Genomic DNA, 22203 nt, shown 5'->3' with positions numbered 1-22203 from the left:
GAATTAGAAGAACAAAAGCATCATCCTCTCAGTGATATTATTTCTGCTTTCTTGGATGGTTACAGCACCGGATATTCCCTACGGGTCTCCCACATAGGTACTGATCCGGCCCTTCACTGCGTAGCTTCTGAGTTCAGATGGTTTCAGGTGATCCAGTGTGGTATGGCTGTATTGCTCACAGATGAGAGAGCAATTCTGAGTGGAAATGAGCTGCAGTCAGCTTCTGCTGTTTACCAAATCAAGTGGTTCCACCCTGTTACCCTGTTTTTCTCAGGATACATGGGTTGCCAATATGTTGAGAGTGGAACACTACATTTTATCAATTTAGGTTCAAGTCCTATGCTGTGTCTTTCTTTCCAACTGACACAGATCTTACGACATGCAAAGAGCTCCTGGTGAGCAAGTTGGCAGTTGAAGTGAAGTCTCCTTCTATTTTGCAAGAATCTGCCCATAAAAAACTGCATTTTCCAAAAACATCTAGAAGGGGGTGAAAAGCAGTCCACAAAAACACCATTTTGGACATCTGGTCGGATCTAAGTGATTTGAACATTATCAGTGACACCTCTAGCGTGACTACTCCATCAGAGACAGTCATCATGCAGAGGTTAGTGGAGGACTATTTTCAGGATAGCGTCATTGTAGGCATGTCAGAGAGTCCTTTCACATACTGGGAAGAAAAAAATACAATATGGAGGCCCTACGCGTTTCGCTGGCCTTACACCAGCTTTATCAGCTTGATAAAGCTGGTGTAAGGCCAGCGAAACGCGTAGGTGCTGTGCTATTGTTTGGTTCCAGATCTAAGGACTAACATTGGAGGATCTACCTGCTCAATCAACTGCCCACTTTATCTCCCTTCATTGGATGTCAGCGGCTTAATTCCAAGAAAAGTGAATACTTTAGCCACGAGGTTGCAGGTGAGCTCCCAACAACCAGCTCCTCCCTCGTTTTGGCCCACTCGGATTACAAATCGCCGTTCTTGGGACTCCAGCTCAAATTAGGACCAATTGGAAGGACAGTGCAGGTCTAATCCAACCATCTCTTGCCTTGGGACTGCCCCTATAACGTGAGATCTGGCTACCTTTGTTTTTAAATCTACATTTTTTATATATATTTTTTGTCCATTTTTATTATATGTTTGAAATGCCATACCCTAACAGGTATTAATAAATAAGTGTATTTTTTACCTTTAATTTTGATTCACTCATTTAATTTTGAGCGCTGCTATTACTCTGTATTTTTCTTGATGTTCTTTTTGGGGCCTAGTTTTTTTTTATAGGGGGCTTATTGAGTATTAAACTGACAAAAACAGATACACACTTGCAGAACAAGTCACATCGTAAACACGATCAAGCCAGATAGGGGTCTTTTTGGGGCCTCGTATTTCAAACTGCCATCCTGTCTGCCACTGCAATGCCACTCCAAGATGAGCCACGTGTTTGTGCCGCACACTTGTGTGGTTTAGCATAGTTATCCAGCTACCTCGTGCAACCTTTTGCCCTAAAAACAATATTGTGAGGTGTAAAGTGGTCAAAATAACCTGGAACGGGCTGGAAATGAATGTTATTGAGGTTAATATTACTCTAGGGACAAAAAAAAAGGCAAAAATTATGTGATTTGGGCATTTTTTTAAACATTTTTACCGCCGCTCGACAAAGCCAAATCCAAATCTTTGGCCCTGGTGTTCATCCCTAATTTTAACATAAGTCGACATGGACACCATATCAGTGTACCACGTTCCTTTGCATGGCTGGCTAAGCTCGCCATGCTTCAGGCATGGTGCCTCACTGCGTTCTATTATATTCTCCCCCCACGCCCTAGTGGATGTAGGGTATGAAATACCGCCTGTCAGCACAAGTCGGCTCAAAAAAACGCCGGCGATAGGGACTGGGACGCGCGTGAGACACCAGTATCCAGTATCACGGCGGTTGGGCAGCATCTCCCTGCCCATCTCCGCTTCAGGGAGATGCTACTCAGTTTGGGGGGGGGGGGGGGTGTCGGGGCTCAATGTCAGTGTTCATTATACAGACACAGGCATCCCGACTGCAGGTTAGAGGCCGGCGCTGATTCCTTAAATCAGGGGTGTCCAACCTTTCGCCTTCCCTGGGCCACATTAGAAGATGAAAATTTGGTTTGGGCCGCACATAAAATAAAATAACAGTAACGATACCTGATCATCCCAAAAAAACATAGAAAACATAGTTAACATATTAAACTTACTTGGAAATGAAGTTAGTGAGATGTTTGACATTGTTTCTCACATTCTGACACAGAGAATAAGCCGAAATTCACATTCTGACACAGAGAATAAGCCGAAATTCACATTCTGACACAGAGAATAAGCCAAAATTCACAATGTGACATAGGGAATGAGTAAAAATTCACATTGTGACACAGGGAATGAGTAAAAATTCACATTGTGACACAGGGAATAAGCCGAAATTCATATTCTGACAGAGAATAAGCCGAAATTCATATTCTAACACAGAGAATAAGCCAAAATTCACAATGTGACACAGGGAATGAGTAAATGAGAGGCTGGAGAGGGAATGAGAGGCTGGTGTGTCGTGGGGGAGGGGCAGGTGTGGGTGTACTGTGGGTTGTGGAGGTGCGGTTGTGGTGATTTGCAATTGGATGCTGGGGTGATGAAGGGTAGGGTGTGGTGTGGGTGGGGAAGAGTGGGGTGCAAAGGTAATGTGGGTGTGGGATGGTGTTTGGGGGAAGTGTGGGTGGAGTAGTGGCAGGTACTGCGGGTGTTGGAGATACTGCGGGTGTTGGAGTGACATGTGCGGGTGCTTTCCGTGTGGGTTGGTGAGGTGCGGAAGTGCACTCGTTGAGTGACGGGCAGTTGGGGGGGTGCTGTGGGTTCGGTGGGGGTGTGGGTGGGGGAGGGATGGGTGCGTGGGTACTGCATGTTGGGGATGTGCGGGGACGATCATGGAAATGCTTTGTGGGCGGCTGACGTTATATTCGGCAGCAAATAGCGGACATCTGAAAGGTAAGAATAGACTTTTTAGAGTGAAGGCTACGGAAATCATTTGATGCTGAGCGTACATTAAATGATTTCTACTCATTGCAGCCGCACCTGAGTGGATGCCTAAGTGTTCACATCCGCTTTTATGGTAGGGCGGGGATTCATTGAGGTGTGGGGGAGGCGTGTATTTGGCTGGGGATGGTGCCAGGGGAATTAAGGTGGTGCTAGAGAACTGCCGGGTGATCGTGGGTGGCCGTGCGGCTAGGGACCATGCTGGAGGATTGAGGAGGTGCGCTGGGGACACTGCTGGGAGTTCACGGAGGAGGGGGTGTGGTGCAGCTGAGGATGATGCCAGGGGATTGAGGAGGTGCTTGGGGGGGGTGCGAGTGGGGAACCTGCTGGGGGATTGTGGAGGTGCTTGGGACAGGAGATTACAGGGGCAGGGGTGAGTGGTGCGGCTGGTGACCCTGCCAGGGGATTGTGGAGATGTGGCCAGGACACTGGGCAGAGTGTTTGGGTGGATGTTTGGCTGGGGTTGCTGGCGGGGGAGGTGCGCTGGGGACACTGCATACCTCCCAACAGTCCCGAATACTGCGGGAAGATCCCGGTTTTCGGGGACGTAACCTCGTTCCTCCTGTGGCCAGCAGTGTTCAGCGGCAAAGGGGGGGCTGTTGGGAGTCCCCCCTTAAAGTTGGTGACCAGTGCTAAATAGGCGCTGTGCACATGCACACAGCATCTATTTCCTCAGCCTGAGGGGTTGGCGGCATGGCTAGAGGCTCACAGAGCCATATAGGTCGACAGGTCATTAGATCGACACAAGCATTATTTCACCATGGACAAGGTCGACAGTCAAAAGGTCGACATGGGGTTTTTCACTGTGTTTTGAGCCGACATGTGCCGACAGGTGGTATTTCATGCCCTACCATCCACTAGGGTGTGGTGGGAGAATAAAATAGTGTGCTGAGCGTAGCGAGGCACCGTGTCTGAAGCATCGCGAGTGATGCGAGGGGATGCGGTGCACTTCAAACTGTGTCCATGTCGACAGTGTTGACATTCGGGTAAAAAAACTGCGAAAACCCCCATGTCGATCTTTGACTGTAGACCTTGCCCATGTCAACCTAATGCTTGTGTCGACCTAATGTCCTGTTGACCTACACCCATGTCGAGCTACACCCTTGTCGACCTTGCTGCCTGTTGACCTAGTGGTGTCGACCTAATGCTTGTCGACCTAGTTGCTGTAAAACGATCCCAACCCATCTATACTTTATTAAAATCACTTATGCATACTGATATGAACAATAAAAACAAGGAGAGAAATAACAATACAAAATAATAATGAATTACTGAGGGGACCATATTGAATTGCATAGGGGTTTCTTCAGTATAAACTAATTTGCTACAAGGTCTATATAAATCATCAAACCTGTTGCAAACTGAAATAATCCACAGTCTTTAGCAAATAGTCTGTAAGGTAGCTCCAAGTATGCCCTTTGTGACAGGAATATGTAAGGACCAGGCAATGTGTCATGGGTAACTCATATTAGAGGAGAGATCAGAAGATGCAGGCACAGGTGTGCAAGGCTAATACTGTGATATAGGAGGAGGAGGAGGAAGTGTAGCAGCAGCAGGATGGGAGGTGAGAGAGAGAGAGAGGGGGAAGAAGGTGTGAACCAGGAAAAGAAGAAGGACAATGAGGGTCAGAATGAGGCGGTAAGAGAAAGTTAAGAAAGAGGTGGGTGGAGACCTAATGTAAGGAGGAGAAAGGAAGAGACTCAGACAGTAGTCAGACAAGGCAGAGGATGTGAGCAGCAGGACAGACAGTGAAGGAGCGAAAGAAAGCGTGACACAGAAGCCGTGCAAGGACACAGGGAGTATAGGAGACTACTGAGAGAGAAAACTAAACCCAGACATGGCAGCATGCTCTCTCTCCAGGAACATCTATGGAAAGTTTCTGGCCGGCTGTCTTGTACCTGTCAGTGCATCGGTAAGAAATCATAATCCTATCATACAGTATATGTGTGCCACATGTGCTGTGCACACACATACACATACAGTTTCCAGCAACTCTTCACAAAGATCCCACAACACACTCCCATACTGTAACAAAGGCACTACAGCAACTCTGTCATTGCCAAGGTCTCCACCTCTGTTGCTCAAAATCAGGTTGACAAAATACCTTCCAAAGCTATAGCAACACTACAGAAAGACTGCAAACATCAAAAAATGATAGTAAACATTCCTGTGGGCATACCAACAACATTGTATAGTATAGTAAACAGGCATACAGAACAATACTGTGTATAGTATAAATTATAGTAAACAGGATACAGAACAATACTGTATAGTATAAATATAGTAAACAGGCATACAGAACAATAGATCTTTGCATGCCATACCTTAATAGAAAAAGTTGGTATAGAAGAAAAATAGTTTCAACCCTATTTTATACAAGGTACTCAATGTTCACATTATACTGTATAACAGCACAGTTTTGTTTGACAGAATAATACTGAAGTGTAAAGCATACAGCTATTAGCTATGGACAAACAATTTTTGTTCCGCACAGGATTTCTACCCCAATGGTCCTGAATTGTCAGTTATATTTGGGGTTCGGATTTCAGTTAATGACCAACTTCACCTTATTTAAGAAATGGGTGTGACAGGTCTCATCACCCTGAAAATTCAGTGGTTGGTGGTGCTCCCAGAGTCAGAAAAAAAGATTATTTTGCAAAGTGAACAGAAGACTCTTTTTTGGGGCACTCAAAAAAAAATAATAATCACAATATTCCACTATTGTTTAATTTGTTCTGGAACAAGTAACTAAGCAATAGTGGAATATTGTGATTATTTTTAAGGTCTGAATAATTACAGTTGCTTAACTCGATGCTTCTAAATCCCTTCATATTGTTATGTTTTGTCTACTTATAAATGTATATTTACATTGGGCCTTATTCAGATCTGAGCTCAGTAGAAATTTGTTTGGAAAATGGGCAAAACCATGTGCACTGCAGGTGGAGCAGATGTACCTGTGCAAAGAGAGTTACATTTTGGTGGGGTGTGCTGAAACTGAAATCTAACCTGCAGTGTAGAAATAATGCAGCCAGTATTTTCCCTGCACAGAAACAAAATAACTCACACAAATCTAACTCTTTGCACATGTTACATCTTCCCCACCTGCAGTGCACATGGATTTGTCCATTTTCCAAACAAATTTGTACTAAGCTTAGATCTGAATAAGGGTCATTTTGAAATTATAAATGTGTGTGTATATAATTGTAATGAGAATCAATAAAATATTTTATTTAACAGAGTACTTACATATGTGCAAGTGAAAATACACCCTGGGACTATTCTTTTCGAGTGCCCGAAAAAAGAGTCTTCTGTTCTTTTTGTATAATAAGCTATTAGCTATGAACAGTAACTACAGATAGCCATTGCAACAACATAGGCAGCCACCTCAATTCAATTGTAAAATACAATAGTTGTTTTTTACCAGATGCTAAATAAAAACATAAATACTATTTGTCAGTGGTATAAGTAGCCCAATAGGATGAAACCTATTAGAAGAAATAGAATAGGGTTCCCATCTCTCCCTTGGTGGGACTATCAATGAAAATCTGATGCCAATGTGAATTTAAATTTGTTGCAACCCTTTATGAATTAGTCATGTTTCGTGTGTATCCCAGTGATGACACTGGTGAAATATGTAAATGAGGCCCTAAGAAAAGGTGCCCATACACTAGTAAGATTTATCTTCAGATCTGGCTGGTTGGAACAAAAACATGGTTATGGATGACTGACAGTTTGTCAGTTTTCCAGCATTTCCAAGCAAATGGTCAACTGTCATTTGCTCTCATCCATAACCACTTTTTTGTTCCAACCAGACAGATCTGCAGATAAATCTGCATGTGTATGGCCACCTTAACCCCCCAAAATATGGTTTAGCCATTTATGTCATTTTATTACATAAAGCAATGTGGATTGTTCATCATAACATTGAGATATGAATGGCAACTGTCATCACAATATAGTCTAAATCAGTGTTTTTCAACCACTGTGCCGTGGCACACTAGTGTGCCTTGAGCTGTTCTCAAGTGTGCCCCAGATCTAGAGATGCCCAAACCAGTTTACAGCCACCACCAGTTCAACCGTTATTTACTGGTCTCCTCTTTTCATGTAAAGGGCCCATGTATTTTATTTTTGTTCTCTTGGGGGGTCCAGTGTGATTGTTTTTTTATATGGGGGCCAATAGGTTTGTATTTTTACCTGTGGGGGCTAATGTGTTTTTTACTGTGGGGATCTCATGGTGTGCCTTGTCAATTTTAAAATCTTATTTAGTGTGCCGCAAGGTAAAAAGGTTGAAAATCACTGGTCTAAATGCAATCAATTTATTAAAAAAAACATAGTCTATTTGGTACTTATGTAATATCTGGGCTCCCGTTTTTCTTATGAGACCGCGTCCGCTCGCCACGCTTCGGGGCACGGTGGCTCGCTGCGCTCGCCACACTATATAAAATCAACTTCATGCGTAGTTGGATAGTAGGGGTATGAAAAATGGGGTGCATTTAACATGGGAGCCCAGATAATACATACGTACCGTCTATTTAAATGGGCAACGAGATATAAAGAGTGAAGTAAATGTTTTCTGTGTCTCCCTCGCTCTTGATCACAATTGTTAGTGATGTTACACATTAGTTAGGTGTATGAAACCTTATAGTGTGCACACACAGTGCGATATGGCTTCCGATGTTGCTGATATAGTGAACGTCGGAAGCCATATCACATTCTAAATTGTGTGCTTTTTTAGGTCTTGCGAGCCCGATGCCCTGCCGATGTGCGCTCCTGTGTGAGCAAAAATCGGCAGCCAAATAGAGGGCAGGCAACACTATATAGTGCAGATCTGCACTATATAGTCAAAATTGTGCCTCTGCAGCATGCCGTGCTATGCGAGTCCCGATACCATCTGATCATATCGGGACTCGCATAACACGGCATATCTGCCATGTGTACACACCCTTAGTTTGTGCTTAAAATTAATCACAGGTAAACAAAGCAGGTTAGATCATGCTGGGACTTGTAGTTACAAAAAAGTTGGCGACCCTCAGGTTGTTAGTACATAGCCTGTAAACACTAACATGATCACACCATATCCTGCACTCACATCCTGCTTATTGTCACTCATACATCCTGCACTCACATCCTGCTTATTGATACACACACATTCACTCAGGTATTTATACTTTAGAAACATACACTGTTACCTCTTGCTGTATTAAAGGCATGCTGTATAAGGTAAAAATGAGCTCCATTGCCTAGACAGGGTGCACAATGTTATCTTTGCAGTAACCAATTTATCTACCCCCCCCCCCCCCAAAAAAAAAAAAACCCCTCCAAAGCAAATACACATGATTAACTAACAATAAATCTACAGTACACCATGTGACTTTACCTGCAGCAGTTCTACTGTGTTGCATGTAATTTTCAGGTGAGAGGACGGGAAGCATCACATTGGTTGTTTAAAGAGATTTCCCTTTTATGTTTCTCCTATTTCATCACCAATTAGAGAGCTGATTTTTTTATATTGAAGATGATTGGGTTCTGGTTTTGCTGTAGTACAGTTTCTGGATGGCTGACAGAAAACTTCTAGGGCAACACCATAATGTCGACACACACATATGGTGGACATTGTCAAAAGGTTGACACTGCAACCTTTTCATATGTCAACCGATTGCTTATGTCAAACTTTTTCCAGTGTCGACCTTGTGCATGTCAACCTTTTTTGGGCCGACCTGTTGACTGTGGAATTAGACATTGTCCGTGAGCTATACCATACACCTTTGCTGTTCCCCTGCCATAGCTCCTGATTAGAGTTTGCTGTGCTATAATTATATTCATTAACATTAATATTATAATGTCCTATAATAACACTATATCATGTTGCAGCCACACATACAGTATATGTCAGAGAGGCTCAGGTAAGCCAATACCTGGGAACAATGCCAACCACCGTAACCATAACCACCTGCAGCCAGGACTCTTGGGCAGAGCAGAGGCAGCACTTGAAGCTGTCAGACCGGAATAGTGTTTATTATGTAATAATGACATGATATTCAGTATAATATTGAAATAAAATAATATGTAAAGTTAGGAAATGTGTTCTTGGAACAGCTGCAAATTGTCAGCAAATTTGTTGGACGTAAAAATCGTTGTGAAGGGAAAATTCAAACCTCTTTTAAAATAACCTGAGTCCGGTCCGTTGTAAATTGTATATTGATTTCATTCTTTCAGTTCTGGTGACATATGGCCCGGGGTCGATGTGCAGTCTGAAAACACCACATCCTATAACCCAGGTTGACCAACCCTGGCAATTCAACCTGGTTTATTAAAAGGGTTAAATCTGGGTTGTCCTCTGTATATTGGGCGACCTGGGTTAAGTGATGTGAAAGGGGTAAACCCAGTTCCCCTCTGTATAATAGACGAGCCGGCTTTGCGAGGAGGTTGTAACAATCTGCCGCTGAAAGTTTACAGTTCTATAGCTTATTCTGCTGATGAATATGATTCATGCAAAATGCAGTCAAAACTTTGCCCATCTCTTATACAATAATAATGTATCCTATCAGTAAAAATACTTATCGGTAATTAAAAAAAATAAAAAATTGTAACCATATTTTCAAGGGTAGACAACATTTGCATTAGGGACAAATAAGTGAGAACCTCTTAAAGAAAAAATGTGCTGAACATACACAAATACCATACTTTATTTAACCACAAACATGTTTCTAAACATGTGTCATATATACACACACTTCCAATAACTTGTTACACAAATACATTGCAATTTGAAAACACTGAAATATGTAGAAATATACTGAATTTGCCTCATTTATTTTGCACAAACAAAAGAAGGTGTATTTGTATTCATATCAAACAAAACTATATCTGTATATACACAGCATCAGTATGTGTATATGTATATATACACTGTGTGTGTGTGTGTGTATATATATATATATATATATATATATATATATATATATATATATATATTCACCATTGACAAAGGGGCGAGCCAGGCCCGAAACTTTGGCTTGTTTCACTAATACAACCTCTATATCCGAAGTCCATCACTCCTCCTCTGGGCTTAGCTGAAAATACTTGCCTGGGTGCTCACTCTGCCAGGGGACTGTGCCGCCGTTCAATTGTAGACAATGGAAAATAAGTCACTCCAGGGCTTTTTCAAGTGAAAAGGAGGGCTTTATTGGTATCAATACCAATAAAGCCCTTCCTTTCACTTGAAAAAGCCCTGGAGTGATGCCTTTTCCATTGTATGTGTATGTATTTATGTATGTGTATGTATGTGTGTATATAGATACTGTATACTCACAGGACGTATGAAAAGAAAAAAGAATGACTTTTTTTCAAGAACAGTGGCATACAGTATGCCACTGTTTTTGAAAAAAGTCCTTGAAGACTGAAACGTTGAACAAGATACCCTGTGTGGGACTGACCTCTTTTCATACGTCCTGTGAGTTCCGCCGTCTCTACTGCTACGTTGATTGATGTGTACCTCATAGCTCCAAGTTCCTTGATAAAGGACCTTTAATAGGACCGAAACGTCGGAGCATTTATGGAGAGTAACACTACATTGCCAATAAATTGTCTACTATTGGAATACTAGGAAACCCTCTTTATTTGTTTATAGAAACTGGAGAGTGCTCCATCACCACCCACCTTCTGGTGTGTGGATTCTGGACTACATTTGGTGCATGTTACCGCGTGCGTCTTAGATGGGCACCCCATTGCTGTAAGGCTGGGTGAGAGTGCAGGTTTCCCTCTTTCTTTATATATATCTATATATATATATATATTGCTTGCTCGTGAGGGTATGGTCGACCTGGTCGACAGTCATTATGTTGACACCACTAGGTCGACATACTGGAAGGTCGACAGGGGTCTGGGTCGACATGGCACAATGACGACACAAGCATTAGGTCGATGTGGTTTTTTTTCACTGTTTATTGATCCGAATGTCGACACAGTTAACATGGACACAGTGTTAAGTGCACCGCATCCCTTCGCATGGCTCGCTGTGCTTGGCACACTATTTTTTTCTCCCACCACGCCCTAATGGATGGTAGGGCATGAAATACCACCTGTCTGCATATGTCAGCTCCATAAACAGTGAAAAACCCCATTTCAAACTTTTGACTGTCAATCTAGACCAGGCATTCCCAACCACGGTCCTCGAAGCACACTTAAGCTGTGTACACACGGGGTGATAGGGGCTTAAATAGCTGGAAATATGGTCGATGGTGACCATATTGCCAGTGATGGGAGTGTGCCCCGGCGATAAATCGCTGGGTGCGCGCTCCCGTTTTCAGCCCCATTCTTATTGCTCGGCAGAGGTTCCCTTTTATCAGCGACCATCTCTGGTCGCTGATGAAAAGGAGACACTGAGCAATATATTGCTCAGCAATGTATTGCTAGCAATATATTGCTGAGCAATATATCTCCCGCGTGTGTACGGGGCTTAAAGGTGCGTACACACGGGAAGATATATTGCTCAGCAATATATTGCTCACTGTCTCCTTTTCATCAGCGACCAGAGATGGTCACTGATGAAAGGGAACCTCTGCCGGCAGTGCCGCAGAGGTAATCAGCTGGTCGCAGGAGCAAGCTCCTTCAACCAGTAATTAGAACGGGGCTGAAAACGGGAGCGCGCACCCGGCAATTTATCGCCAGCGACCATATTCCCAGCGATTTCCAGCGATTTCAGCCCCTATCGCAGCCGTGTGTACATGGCTTAACAGTGCAGATTTTTGTGATATCCAGGCTTGAGCACAGGTGACTTAATTAGTACCTTAGTGATTCTGATTAAACCATCTGTGCTGAAGCCTGGATATCACTAAAGCCCCGTACACACGGGGGAGATATATTGCTGAGCAATATATTGCTAGCAATATATTGCTCAGCAATATATTGCCCAGTGTCTCCTTTTCATCAGCGACCAGAGATGGTCACTGATGAAAAGGAACCTCTGCTGCGGGAGCCGTAGAGGTAATTAGCGATTTAGAATGGGGCTGAAAACGGGAGCGCAATTTATCGCCGGGGCACACTCCCATCACTGGCAATATGGTCGCCAGCGACCATATTTCCAGCGATTTCAGCCCCTATCGCCCCCGTGTGTACACAGCTTAAAACCTGCACTGTTAAGCCCCGTAAACACGGGGGATATATATTGCTCAGTTTCTCCTTTTCATCAGCGACCAGAGATGGTCGCTGATGAAAGGGAACCTCTGCCAGCAGTGCCGCAGAGGTAATCAGCTGGTCGCAGAAGCAAGCTCCTGCGACCAGCGATTAGAACGGGGCTGAAAACGGGAGCGTGCACCCGGCGATTTCTCGCCGTGGCACACTCCCATCACTGGCAATATGGTCGCCTGCGACCATATTTCCAGCGATTTCAGCCCCTATCGCCCCCGTGTGTACACAGCTTTAGTGTGCCTTGAGGACCGTGGTTGGGAATGCATGATCTAGACGATGTTGACCTAATGGGGTGTGGTATGTTTCACCGACAGTCGGGATCCCGACAGTCTTTATCCCGATGTCGGGATCCCGACTGGCCGGTGTCAGACAGCGTGGCCAGCGCAACAAAGCCACCTATTCTATTCTCCCTCTATGGGGGTCGTGGACTACCACGAGGGAAAATAGCAGACGGCCACCGGGAACCCGAGCTAATGCTTGATCAACCTAACAACCTGTCGACCTTGTGCCATGTTGACCTAGACCCCTGTCGACCTTCCAGTATGTCGACCTAGTGGTGTCAACCTAATGACTGTATTTCTTGTATTAAAACGTTGCTATAACAAAAAACAGTTATTTCAAGTGGACGGAGTGCTGTGTTGAGATGCACTAATCTGTACTTGCCTTCACTCCTAGAAAGACCAGGACATTTCAGGGAGCCGAATAGACTAGGCCACTACCTGAACACTGAGGCTCTTATTCTGGTTCACCTTTAGAGGCAAATTCCTTCTCAAATGGATAAAACCATGTGCACTGCAGGTGGGGCAGATGTAACATGTGCATAGAGAATTAGATTTGGGTGAGTTATTTTGTTTCTGTGCAGGGGAAATACTGACTGCTTTATTTCTACACTGCAATATTGATCTCACATAGAATTAGATTCAATCTGCACACGTTATATCTGCCCCCCCCCCCCCCCCTGCAGTGCACATGGTTTTGTCCATTTGAGCAGGAATTTTCCATCATATCCTGCTGAAGAGGGTTTCGGTGGGTTCTTAAAGATGCAGTTTGGTATAAAACTTGTCATCATTGGCCCCCTTCACTGTACAATGACTCACGTTGTATCAATGTGCACCTGGTGCAGGGCCATCTTCATTTATTTATTTATTTACAGTTTGTTATATAGAGCAGCAAATGCCATTGCGATTTACAATAGGAAACAGTGCTAAAACAAATTGGGTAGTAACAAAACTACATAGAGGTAGGAGGGTGCTGCTCGCAATCTTACAATCACAAATAATGCACTATAGCAGGGGTTCTCAAATTCGGTCCTTGGGACCCCACACAGGTCACGTGTTCCAGGTAGGAGAATAATTGCAGTCATTACTCATTGACACATTTTAAAAGATCAGGTGGAGCTAATTATTTCGCTTGTGATCCTATGAGGAGACCTGTGATGGTGCATACACACGGGGGTGATTATAGTAAATATCACTGGAAATATGGTCGCTGAGCGACCATATTGCCGGTGATTGAAGTGTGCACCAGCGATTTTCAGCCCCTGAATGGTCGCTGGTCGGACCAGCGACTTCCCCGGCCTCTTCTCCCGGCAGTGTGACATTTTCATCTGCGACCATCGCTGGTCGCAGATGAAAACGGGACACTGAGCAATATGATTGCTAGCAATATATTGCCAGGGATAATATTGCCCCGTGTGTACGCACCTTGAAATATGCACTGTGTGGGGTCATGAGGACTGAGTTTGAGAACCTGTGCACTATAGTTATATTCTCCCTGCCATTTTCCTTTGGAGATCCACAAAGTAGGCAAGTATGCATTAAACAGTTTCCTAGTGATATGCTGGATGTCATGTAGGAAAATAGCTGTTAAATTGTCAGCAATTTCTTTCTGAAAGCCATGTATGGATCTGTTTTTACCACTGTTTATTCCACATTTTGTCTTTTCAGATGCCATGTCGTGTTACAGAGTAAGTTATTACTATTTTAATAATCATCTTACTTAACCTATTATTCTATGTGACGTGACGTCTCCTTAATCAATATAACCTCTCTGCATAACTTCCCCCTTTTACTCATTGTAAGCCATCGCTATTGCGCTATATAATTATCTCTCGCTCGCCTCCTACAGATGTGTCCTCTTACGTGTAGAATCTATACACCATGCAGCGTGACTACGCTGCTCCCAGAGCATAACTGTATTGTGCTTTTAAAATTTGACATAGCATTATGCCTCTTGCTGTGTACTACTACTACAGATGCCAGGTTGCTATACTAACAATGCTGGTATTGTTTTACACACATACGGTTTCATGTGGCTGGAGTTGTTATCTCTGCTGCTTACAGGCAGAGCCGGCCCTAGCCTAAATGATGCCCTAGGCAAGATTTTGGCTGGTGCCCCCTAGCACCGCCACTAGTTCCGCCTCTGACACTGCTCCCCTTTCCCAGCACCATCAACCCTCATCATAGCAGTCATCATTTTGGTGCTCCTACCTGCAATATTTTAAATAGAAACAGTGCACACATTTGGTGCGCAGCCCAAATAGGGGTGCGTTCTTGCTGGGAAGGGGCATGGCCACACAATTTTACCCCAAATTCAAATTATGCCACACAGTAGTGCAACTTTATTCACATTATATCATGTGAGAGTGTCCCTTATTCATGTTACATCACATTGTAGTACCACTTTACCTTATATACATTACTCATCAAATTATACCCTTAGAAAAAAATCCTGAGAAAATATTGTATTTTAACCACCTCCATGGCCACACTGCAACCCAGCACAAAGCAGTGTGTGCTGGGCAGAGGAGAAGAGCTGCAGCTGCTGCTGTCACTTAAGGGGAGGGGGCCCAGGGCCCCCACTGGGCCCTCCCATCAGGCTTTGGCCTGGGTAATTTGTACCCCCTACCCCTTTCTCTCGGCACCCCTGATAATACCACACAGTAATGCCCCTTACACATGACACACATTATTTATGTCCTTATAACCGTAATGCCCCTTACACATTATGCCAACCTTTATTAATGCCCTTCATACACATGACACACATAATGCCCCTTACACATATGTTTCACATTATTAATGCCCTTATACACATGACACACAAAATGCTCATTACACATGTCGCACATTATTAATGCCCTTATACACATGACACACATAATGCTTGTTACACATATGTCGCACATTATTAATGCATTTATACATGACACACATAATGCCCCTTACACATATGCCGAACACTATTGCACAACCAACCCACCCGCAGACCTCACTCGCACAGCCGCTAATACTGTGACCTCTGCCTCTGCTTGGATTCAGATGTTTCCTCATACATCTTGTCTCAATAGGCCATGCAGCTCCTGGCCCTTCTGCTAACGTTGGGTGCCTTTTTTGCTGAAAATTCGTCTTATTTGCATTGTTATGACCAGCACACACAAGGAGCTTCCGATGATTAAAATGATATGCGGCATGCCTATATTTTGTGTGCGACTGTGGCTGTACCTGCATACGGAATGCTATGTTACAGTGATTTCCATGAATACACTATTTCATATGCAGATACAGCCTCACTCACACAGAATATAGGCATGCTGCATATCATTTTAATCAGCAGAAGCTGCTGATGCCCCTAGGAATTCCAAATGCCCTAGGCAATTGCCTAGTGTGCCTATGCCTAAGGCCGGCCCTGCTTACAGGAAAGCAGCAGCCATAGCCTGGGCCGGATTGAGCCCTCAGGGGGCCGGGTCACTTTAGACAGGGGCCCTCTCCCTTTTGTAAACTGCACGGGAGAATATTACTATGTCAGGACACAGAGTGAAGGCATTATAAACGTGCTGTCTAGAGTTGCTAAAATAGCAGGTAAATGCAAGTGACAATATTAGCAGCAAAGCCTGGCATGTAGATCATGTATATGTATAATGTCTCCTACTAGTTCAAATAAACTAGGAGGCAAGTTCAACTGTAAGGACTTGTTGTAAGAGTACATGTAAACTCCAAAGTTGTTGGGTACATGTAAACCCCATGGGTAAGTGTGCTTGTCAGGGCATTTGGATTATAAGAGAGTTGTACCCATAATAAATGTAGTCTACAGCTGGAGGTGGTCAAAAAGAGTAGTGAAAAATGACATGGGAGAGTACGTACAAACCTGCTGGTATTAGATGTCTTGTGGGACCTAGAATGTACAACAGGCTGATAATCTGAAAGCTTTAATGGGGAAGTGCCCATAAGGGGCTCGGGTTAAAGGATCAATGGTCAATGGGTAACTGCAGGGGGGCGGTGGGGGGGGGCAGATATAAAGACCACATGAAAAGCCTATTTTTGGAAAAGGGTTAATCCCAACCACCTCAAGCGCTCCCTTCACCTGCTGCTGCTGAACCCAGGTAGGAAAGTTCAATCCCAATTTGTTTTCCAAGAAACAAGTAAAATGGTGTAATTAAGGTCTAACTGCAGCGCTGGTGAGTATATGTCCCAGATTTTCTGTAGGGTATGCAGAGGAATATTAAACAGTTCTTGAGGAAAAAATATATATGATCCTTGCACTTTTCTTAAAACAGCCAATACTTTATTTCCACCAACGAAATCAGAGAAAAAATTTCCTCTTTAAGGAAAAAATAATAAAAAATGCAAAAATTGTAATACACATTTAAAAACAGTTATTTCCACTTGAACAAGCAGAGTTTTACTTTGAGCTCACCGGACCTCCAGGGGAAGCAATTTTTCTCTCCTCTCCACTTGATGTTATAAATCCACTTGTCACACTAGGACTCCTCTTCTGGACGTCGCACTGCCACTGGGGCTGTCCTTCAGATTACCTCCGTGTGTTAGGGATAGTGGACAGGGGGCTGATGTCTACGAGCTAGGTGCACGGCTATTGGAAGCACACGTGTCACCCTCCCGTCTGTCCCGCTAGCGCCTGCAGGTCAGCGGGGTCTCACGGCCAAGATTATTATAATGCCGGCGCTCAGGAGTGCTTCAGCAGGCTTGGGATCTTTATAAAGCCGGTCAGTGCCGCAGATGTCTCAGGCTTTTGCTTGGCGGCTACTGACTGTTCCCCTTGTGTGCGGTAACTCTCTCTCCCACAGGCTCCGGTCTCCAGCTGCTCACCAACGCGTTTCTACCATTAATTGGTCTTTCTCAAGGTGCAGCTGGAGATCGCAGCCCTCACTAATTTATACCTCTCCCGGAAGGGGAACAGTTAGTAGCCGCCAAGCGAAAGCCTGAGACATCTGCGGCACTGACCGGCTTTATAAAGATCCCAAGCCTGCTGAAGCACTCCTGAGCGCCGGCATTATAATAATCTTGGCCGTGAGACCCCGCTGACCTGCAGGTGCTAGCGGGACAGACGGGAGGGTGACACGTGTGCTTCCAATAGCCGTGCACCTAGCTCGGAGACATCAGCCCCCTGTCCACTATCCCTAACACACAGAGGTAATCTGAAGGACAGCCGCAGTGGCAGTGCGACGTCCAGAAGAGAAGTCCTAGTGTGACAAGTGGATTTATAACATCAAGTGGAGAGGAGAGAAAAATTGCTTCCCCTGGAGGTCCGGTGAGCTCAAAGTAAAACTCTGTTTGTTCAAGTGGAAATAACTGTTTTTAAATGTGTATTGCAATTTTTGCATTTTTTATTATTTTTTCCTTAAAGAGGAAATTTTTTCTCTGATTTCGTTGGTGGAAATAAAGTATTGGCTGTTTTAAGAAAAGTGCAAGGATCATATATATTTTTTCCTCAAGAATTCTTTAATATTCCTCTGCATACCCTACAGAAAATCTGGGACATATACTCACCAGCGCTGCAGTTAGACCTTAATTACACCATTTTACATGAAAAGCCTATGTTTGTCCCTCTGTACCTTGCTCTGTAGAAGACCACACAGGTTCAGCACTGCCCCTGATTAAATACCCTCCCATACCGAGATCATAGCTCAGCACAAGTCTCTCAGCCTCTGGCCTCTTGTGCGAAGTCTCACTGGACTAACCCAGTAATGCACTGCACACTTGTGCAGTCAGTGTGCCTCGGCTCCCGACGCTCAGCACCATTAATTATTGTCACATCAGCAGATAGGTGCACAAAACCTTTAGCTAAAAAAAAAAAATTCAAATACATGTCAGCCACACAGGGGAAGGGCTAGATAGAGGGGGGCCCAGGGGTACTGACCCCCCTGTACCCCTCCCCCTTAATCCGGCCCTGGCCATAGCACTAGTATGGTAATAAAGCAGAAAATGTCATGCATTACTGGTCCGAGTTGCATCCTAGGAGGTAGTATCGTACCATCTGCGATATCATCAGCCAGCTGTGTCACTTACTGGGTCTGCAAAATGGCCACCAAAGCAATGACAAATAGGCTAGGAAATATATCGGCCCTCGGACAGAGATTCAGGCCTCCGCCCCTTCCCCCTCACAATGGCTGTAAGATGCCCCCGTTTTAAAAGACAGATGTTGTTCCCTCCCTGTTCCCACCCCTAAACAGCATCAGACTGTCAATCACTGGCTGTCTCGTACCATACTTGTGCCGGACACCAAATTAGCCTGTGCACAGTACTGTATGTTGGTACTTTGCATAATGTGCCCCCACTTCAACAGGACCTGAGTCAGAACCATGAAATATCAAATTGATCAGTGTAAAGGAGCCCATACACGCTCCGTTTTGCTGCGGCTCCGTTTTGTACTATGCGATGCACGCTCCCGCGCATCTCATTGTACAGTACAAAAAGTATGTGCTGCACATACTTTTTGTACTTGGTTTACATTGCATTGCATCGCATTGCATGCACAGTGCATGCACAAGCAATGCGATGCGCTGTGTACTTTAAAAGTACAAAACGGACCGGCAAAACGGAGCGTGTATGGGCTCCTTAAGATAGCAATGTCGTTTTGTCACTTCAAGTTGCTTTATTGTAGTGAGAAAGGACGCTAATAAGTGTGGGCAGTAGACCTTTAGCACTTAGAGACGCTTTATGGCATTGGTGAAACCAATAGGCCAAATGTGATAGGGTCCAAATTCGCCAGAGATGTTGGATGACAGACGAACCTGGACGTTTTTTTAAAAAGCGGCAATAAATTACAAGGCATGGTTTTGACTTGTAAATGATTGGCGCTTTAAAAAGTTTGGCCGGCACCCCATACCTCTAGCACACTTTGACCCTATTACATTTTGCCGATAGTGTGAAAGGACACATCTGTATTACTTCATATACTCTCTCCCTATAAAAACCCATATAAATTAATATACCCTCTTTTTGTATCTAATCCTATTGAAATCTCATCTTCTAACTCCTCCTACTCCACATGTTCACTTCTAGGACTATTTCTAGTACACCAAATATCCTGTTCTGTATATGCAATGTGTGTGTAGTTTTGGATACAAATTCCTGATTTCTGGTACTCTAAGTCCGGTCTTACACAATGATGCTCTCAGTAGAAATATAAACCAGACAGTTCTCTGTTTGGCCTGAAAGCATGGTCTTTAACGGACTCTTTCATAATACTATTATTTTATTTCTATTCAGCACAATGAAGAGGATTAATAAACATTAGACCTTTATCCTGGTTATAAAACAGTGGAAGAGAAGACTTTTGTGTGCTTGTTGTAAAAAGAAAATAGATAAGTCTTTCTCATAAATGTCAATTTAAACACAATTATAAATAATGCATCATGACTTTTCCGGTTTCCTTCCTTCTCTTGTGATTCAGTTAGCCACAAGGTTCCGTATTTGACTTCTGTGTTATGTTACTGAACACAAAATGCCAATTTATTGTGGCAAAAATATGCAGACTGACATCATTATCTGAAACATCACGTGAAAGCTACTACAGAACCTTGTGGCTAATTCAGGTGCCTCCAAAATAGTAATATTATGGGTGTATCTCCTGAACACAACCACATTTACATTCCTACTTACTGTACTTCCCTAGTTCATCATCACTAGTATCTCGGTCTATTCTTCAGGACACAGTGAAAATGTTTTATATATATATATATATATATATATATATATATAAAATATATTTTGTTTTTAATATTTTACTTAGTTAGATTTTTTTACAAGTAGCAAGAAAATTACTTTAAGAAAGTTGTGTTTATATCTCATCCTTAGTGTCAGTTATGGACAGGATTCACTTCTGTTTGTCCAAACTGTAATACTTTTAATTGGAATTGGTCATCGACCACCAATCCAGGGACGTGGTATAACAGCCCGACAGCTGGGATTCCGACAGTAATTAGCCCGACATCAGAATCCCGACTGCGGGACTCAGACAATGGGGGGAGCGCAATTATTCCCCTTGCGGGCTCGCTGTGCTCGCCACTCTGTACTCACCATGCTGCAGACACAGTGGCTTGCTACACTCGCCACCTGCTTTTAGCAGACGGATTCCAATGTCGAGGTAATGGCTGTCAGAATCTCAACTAACAGTGAGTCCTCCGACACCCCAATCCAGGGTAAACCAGCAAGTCTCCCTTAAGGCATACTTGCCTAATATTCAAGAATGGCAGGGCGGCTCTCAAAAATCGTGTGGTCCTCCCAGCCCCCCAGTTAGGTGGGCAAATCCCCTGCTTTCCCTGAAGGCCTCCCTTTGTCACCTACAACAGAGTACAAGGAAGAGGGGGCAGAAAAGGAGGGAAGTAAGCCTCAAGGGAAAGTATGGAGGTGAGGTCTTAGAAGTTCCACAGCAGTAGGGATGGCCATCAACCATCGATGATTAAAAATCATTGATGGTTGATGGCCGATGTCGAATACTTTTGCCATTGATGGGGGAGAACCATATGGTTTCCCTACATTGATGGCATAGTAGAAACAATGTTTATTTTTTCTTCTTCAAGGTGCCAGGACACAGAGCATGGCTCTGGCTCCTGACACCTGGAAGCCCCACCGGCCATTCAGTCAAAGGTGATGGATAACCATTGATAGCTAAAACTATTGATGGTTATCCATCACATAGTTTCTGACTATCGATGGCTGGGTGCAGACTCACCATCAATGGCAACCAGCGATGGCGACTGCACCGATAGTCATCTCTACACAGCAGCCACCTGCATTAAGTGCACTAAGGATCCTCATAGACATCCTAGAATTTATTGATAGGCAGACTTGGTGGAAACGCTTCCACATCGCGGCGCCCTAGGCAGCTGCCCAATGGTAGAGCCGGACCTGCATGGCTTGGCTTGAGGGGTGCAGTCATAAACTGAAGCTTACTGCTGTTTTTCTATATAATGAATAGCTGTCATAACTCTTTAGCAAGTACTACAGTAATTCATGACTAATTTCTAGTGATAGTGACAAGCACGTAAATTATATGTTGACTTAACCCTTTGAGTGCCAAGTGAATTTGTCAAAATTGGTGTGAAAATTACCAAGCAAACATTTTTTTAATCCTAAAGACTTGTACCTTATATAAGAAATGTAGGGTGACATTTAATAGGATGCGCTAAGTGTATTTGTGTGATATTTAGGCAACAAAATGGCATTTTCGCACATTTTGGCGAAAGCGCTTACTTAATAGGGTGCGCTAAATCACGTAAATTGCATATCTAAATTGCCGGTTTAAATTCGCATTTTTTTCGCATCCAGATGTTTTTGCATTGAAAGTATACAAATCTCTTATTTAATGGAATGCGCTAACGGAAATTGCATTTCAAAAGTGTCTAAAAATTGCCACTGATGCAGACCAGGTCCTGATGGGCTAATTGACCCAAAAGCAACTTTGTACAGAAATGGTTAATTTTCACACAGGTGTCCAGAATTTTATTCATAAACTCCCCTAAATATACCCAAACATTAGTAAGGACACCTGTGAGGGTTTGAGTGATGGAGATTGTGCAGAGTTGTGTTGAGCTGGCTCTTTGTGACCTTGTTTGTTTGGAGGAGCTATGCAGGAGGAGGGAGGCTGCTGCGCGCCAGATCCAGGTACCCCGATTTACTGCGTGTTTCACGTAGGTACTGTATCGTGCTAGGCTGTACCTGGACTCCCTC

General features: G+C 43.8%; 1 protein-coding gene across 2 annotated transcripts in view; it reads left to right on the top strand.

Moving 5' to 3' along the window:
- The first annotated feature begins 4618 nt into the window (after nt 1–4618).
- Nucleotides 4619–22203, top strand: part of LOC146008262 (uncharacterized) — a 28102-nt gene continuing 10517 nt past the window's right edge. Inside the window, exons 1-2 of one of the 2 annotated variants that reach the window (XM_083147371.1) lie at nt 4619–4955; nt 14179–14198. In XM_083147371.1, the coding sequence (XP_083003497.1) occupies nt 4881–4955; nt 14179–14198 (95 nt within the window). In that variant the 5' untranslated portion in view covers nt 4619–4880. The remainder of the gene's footprint in view (nt 4956–14178; nt 14199–22203) is intronic. The other variant, XM_083147372.1, reaches the window with a different exon arrangement.

The sequence above is a fragment of the Crinia signifera genome, chromosome 6 (assembly GCF_055691185.1).
Source record: "Crinia signifera chromosome 6, ASM5569118v1, whole genome shotgun sequence".
NCBI classification, from domain to species: Eukaryota; Metazoa; Chordata; class Amphibia; order Anura; family Myobatrachidae; genus Crinia; species Crinia signifera.
Note: the sequence above shows the minus strand (reverse complement) of the source record. Positions and strands in the feature narration are given on the sequence as shown.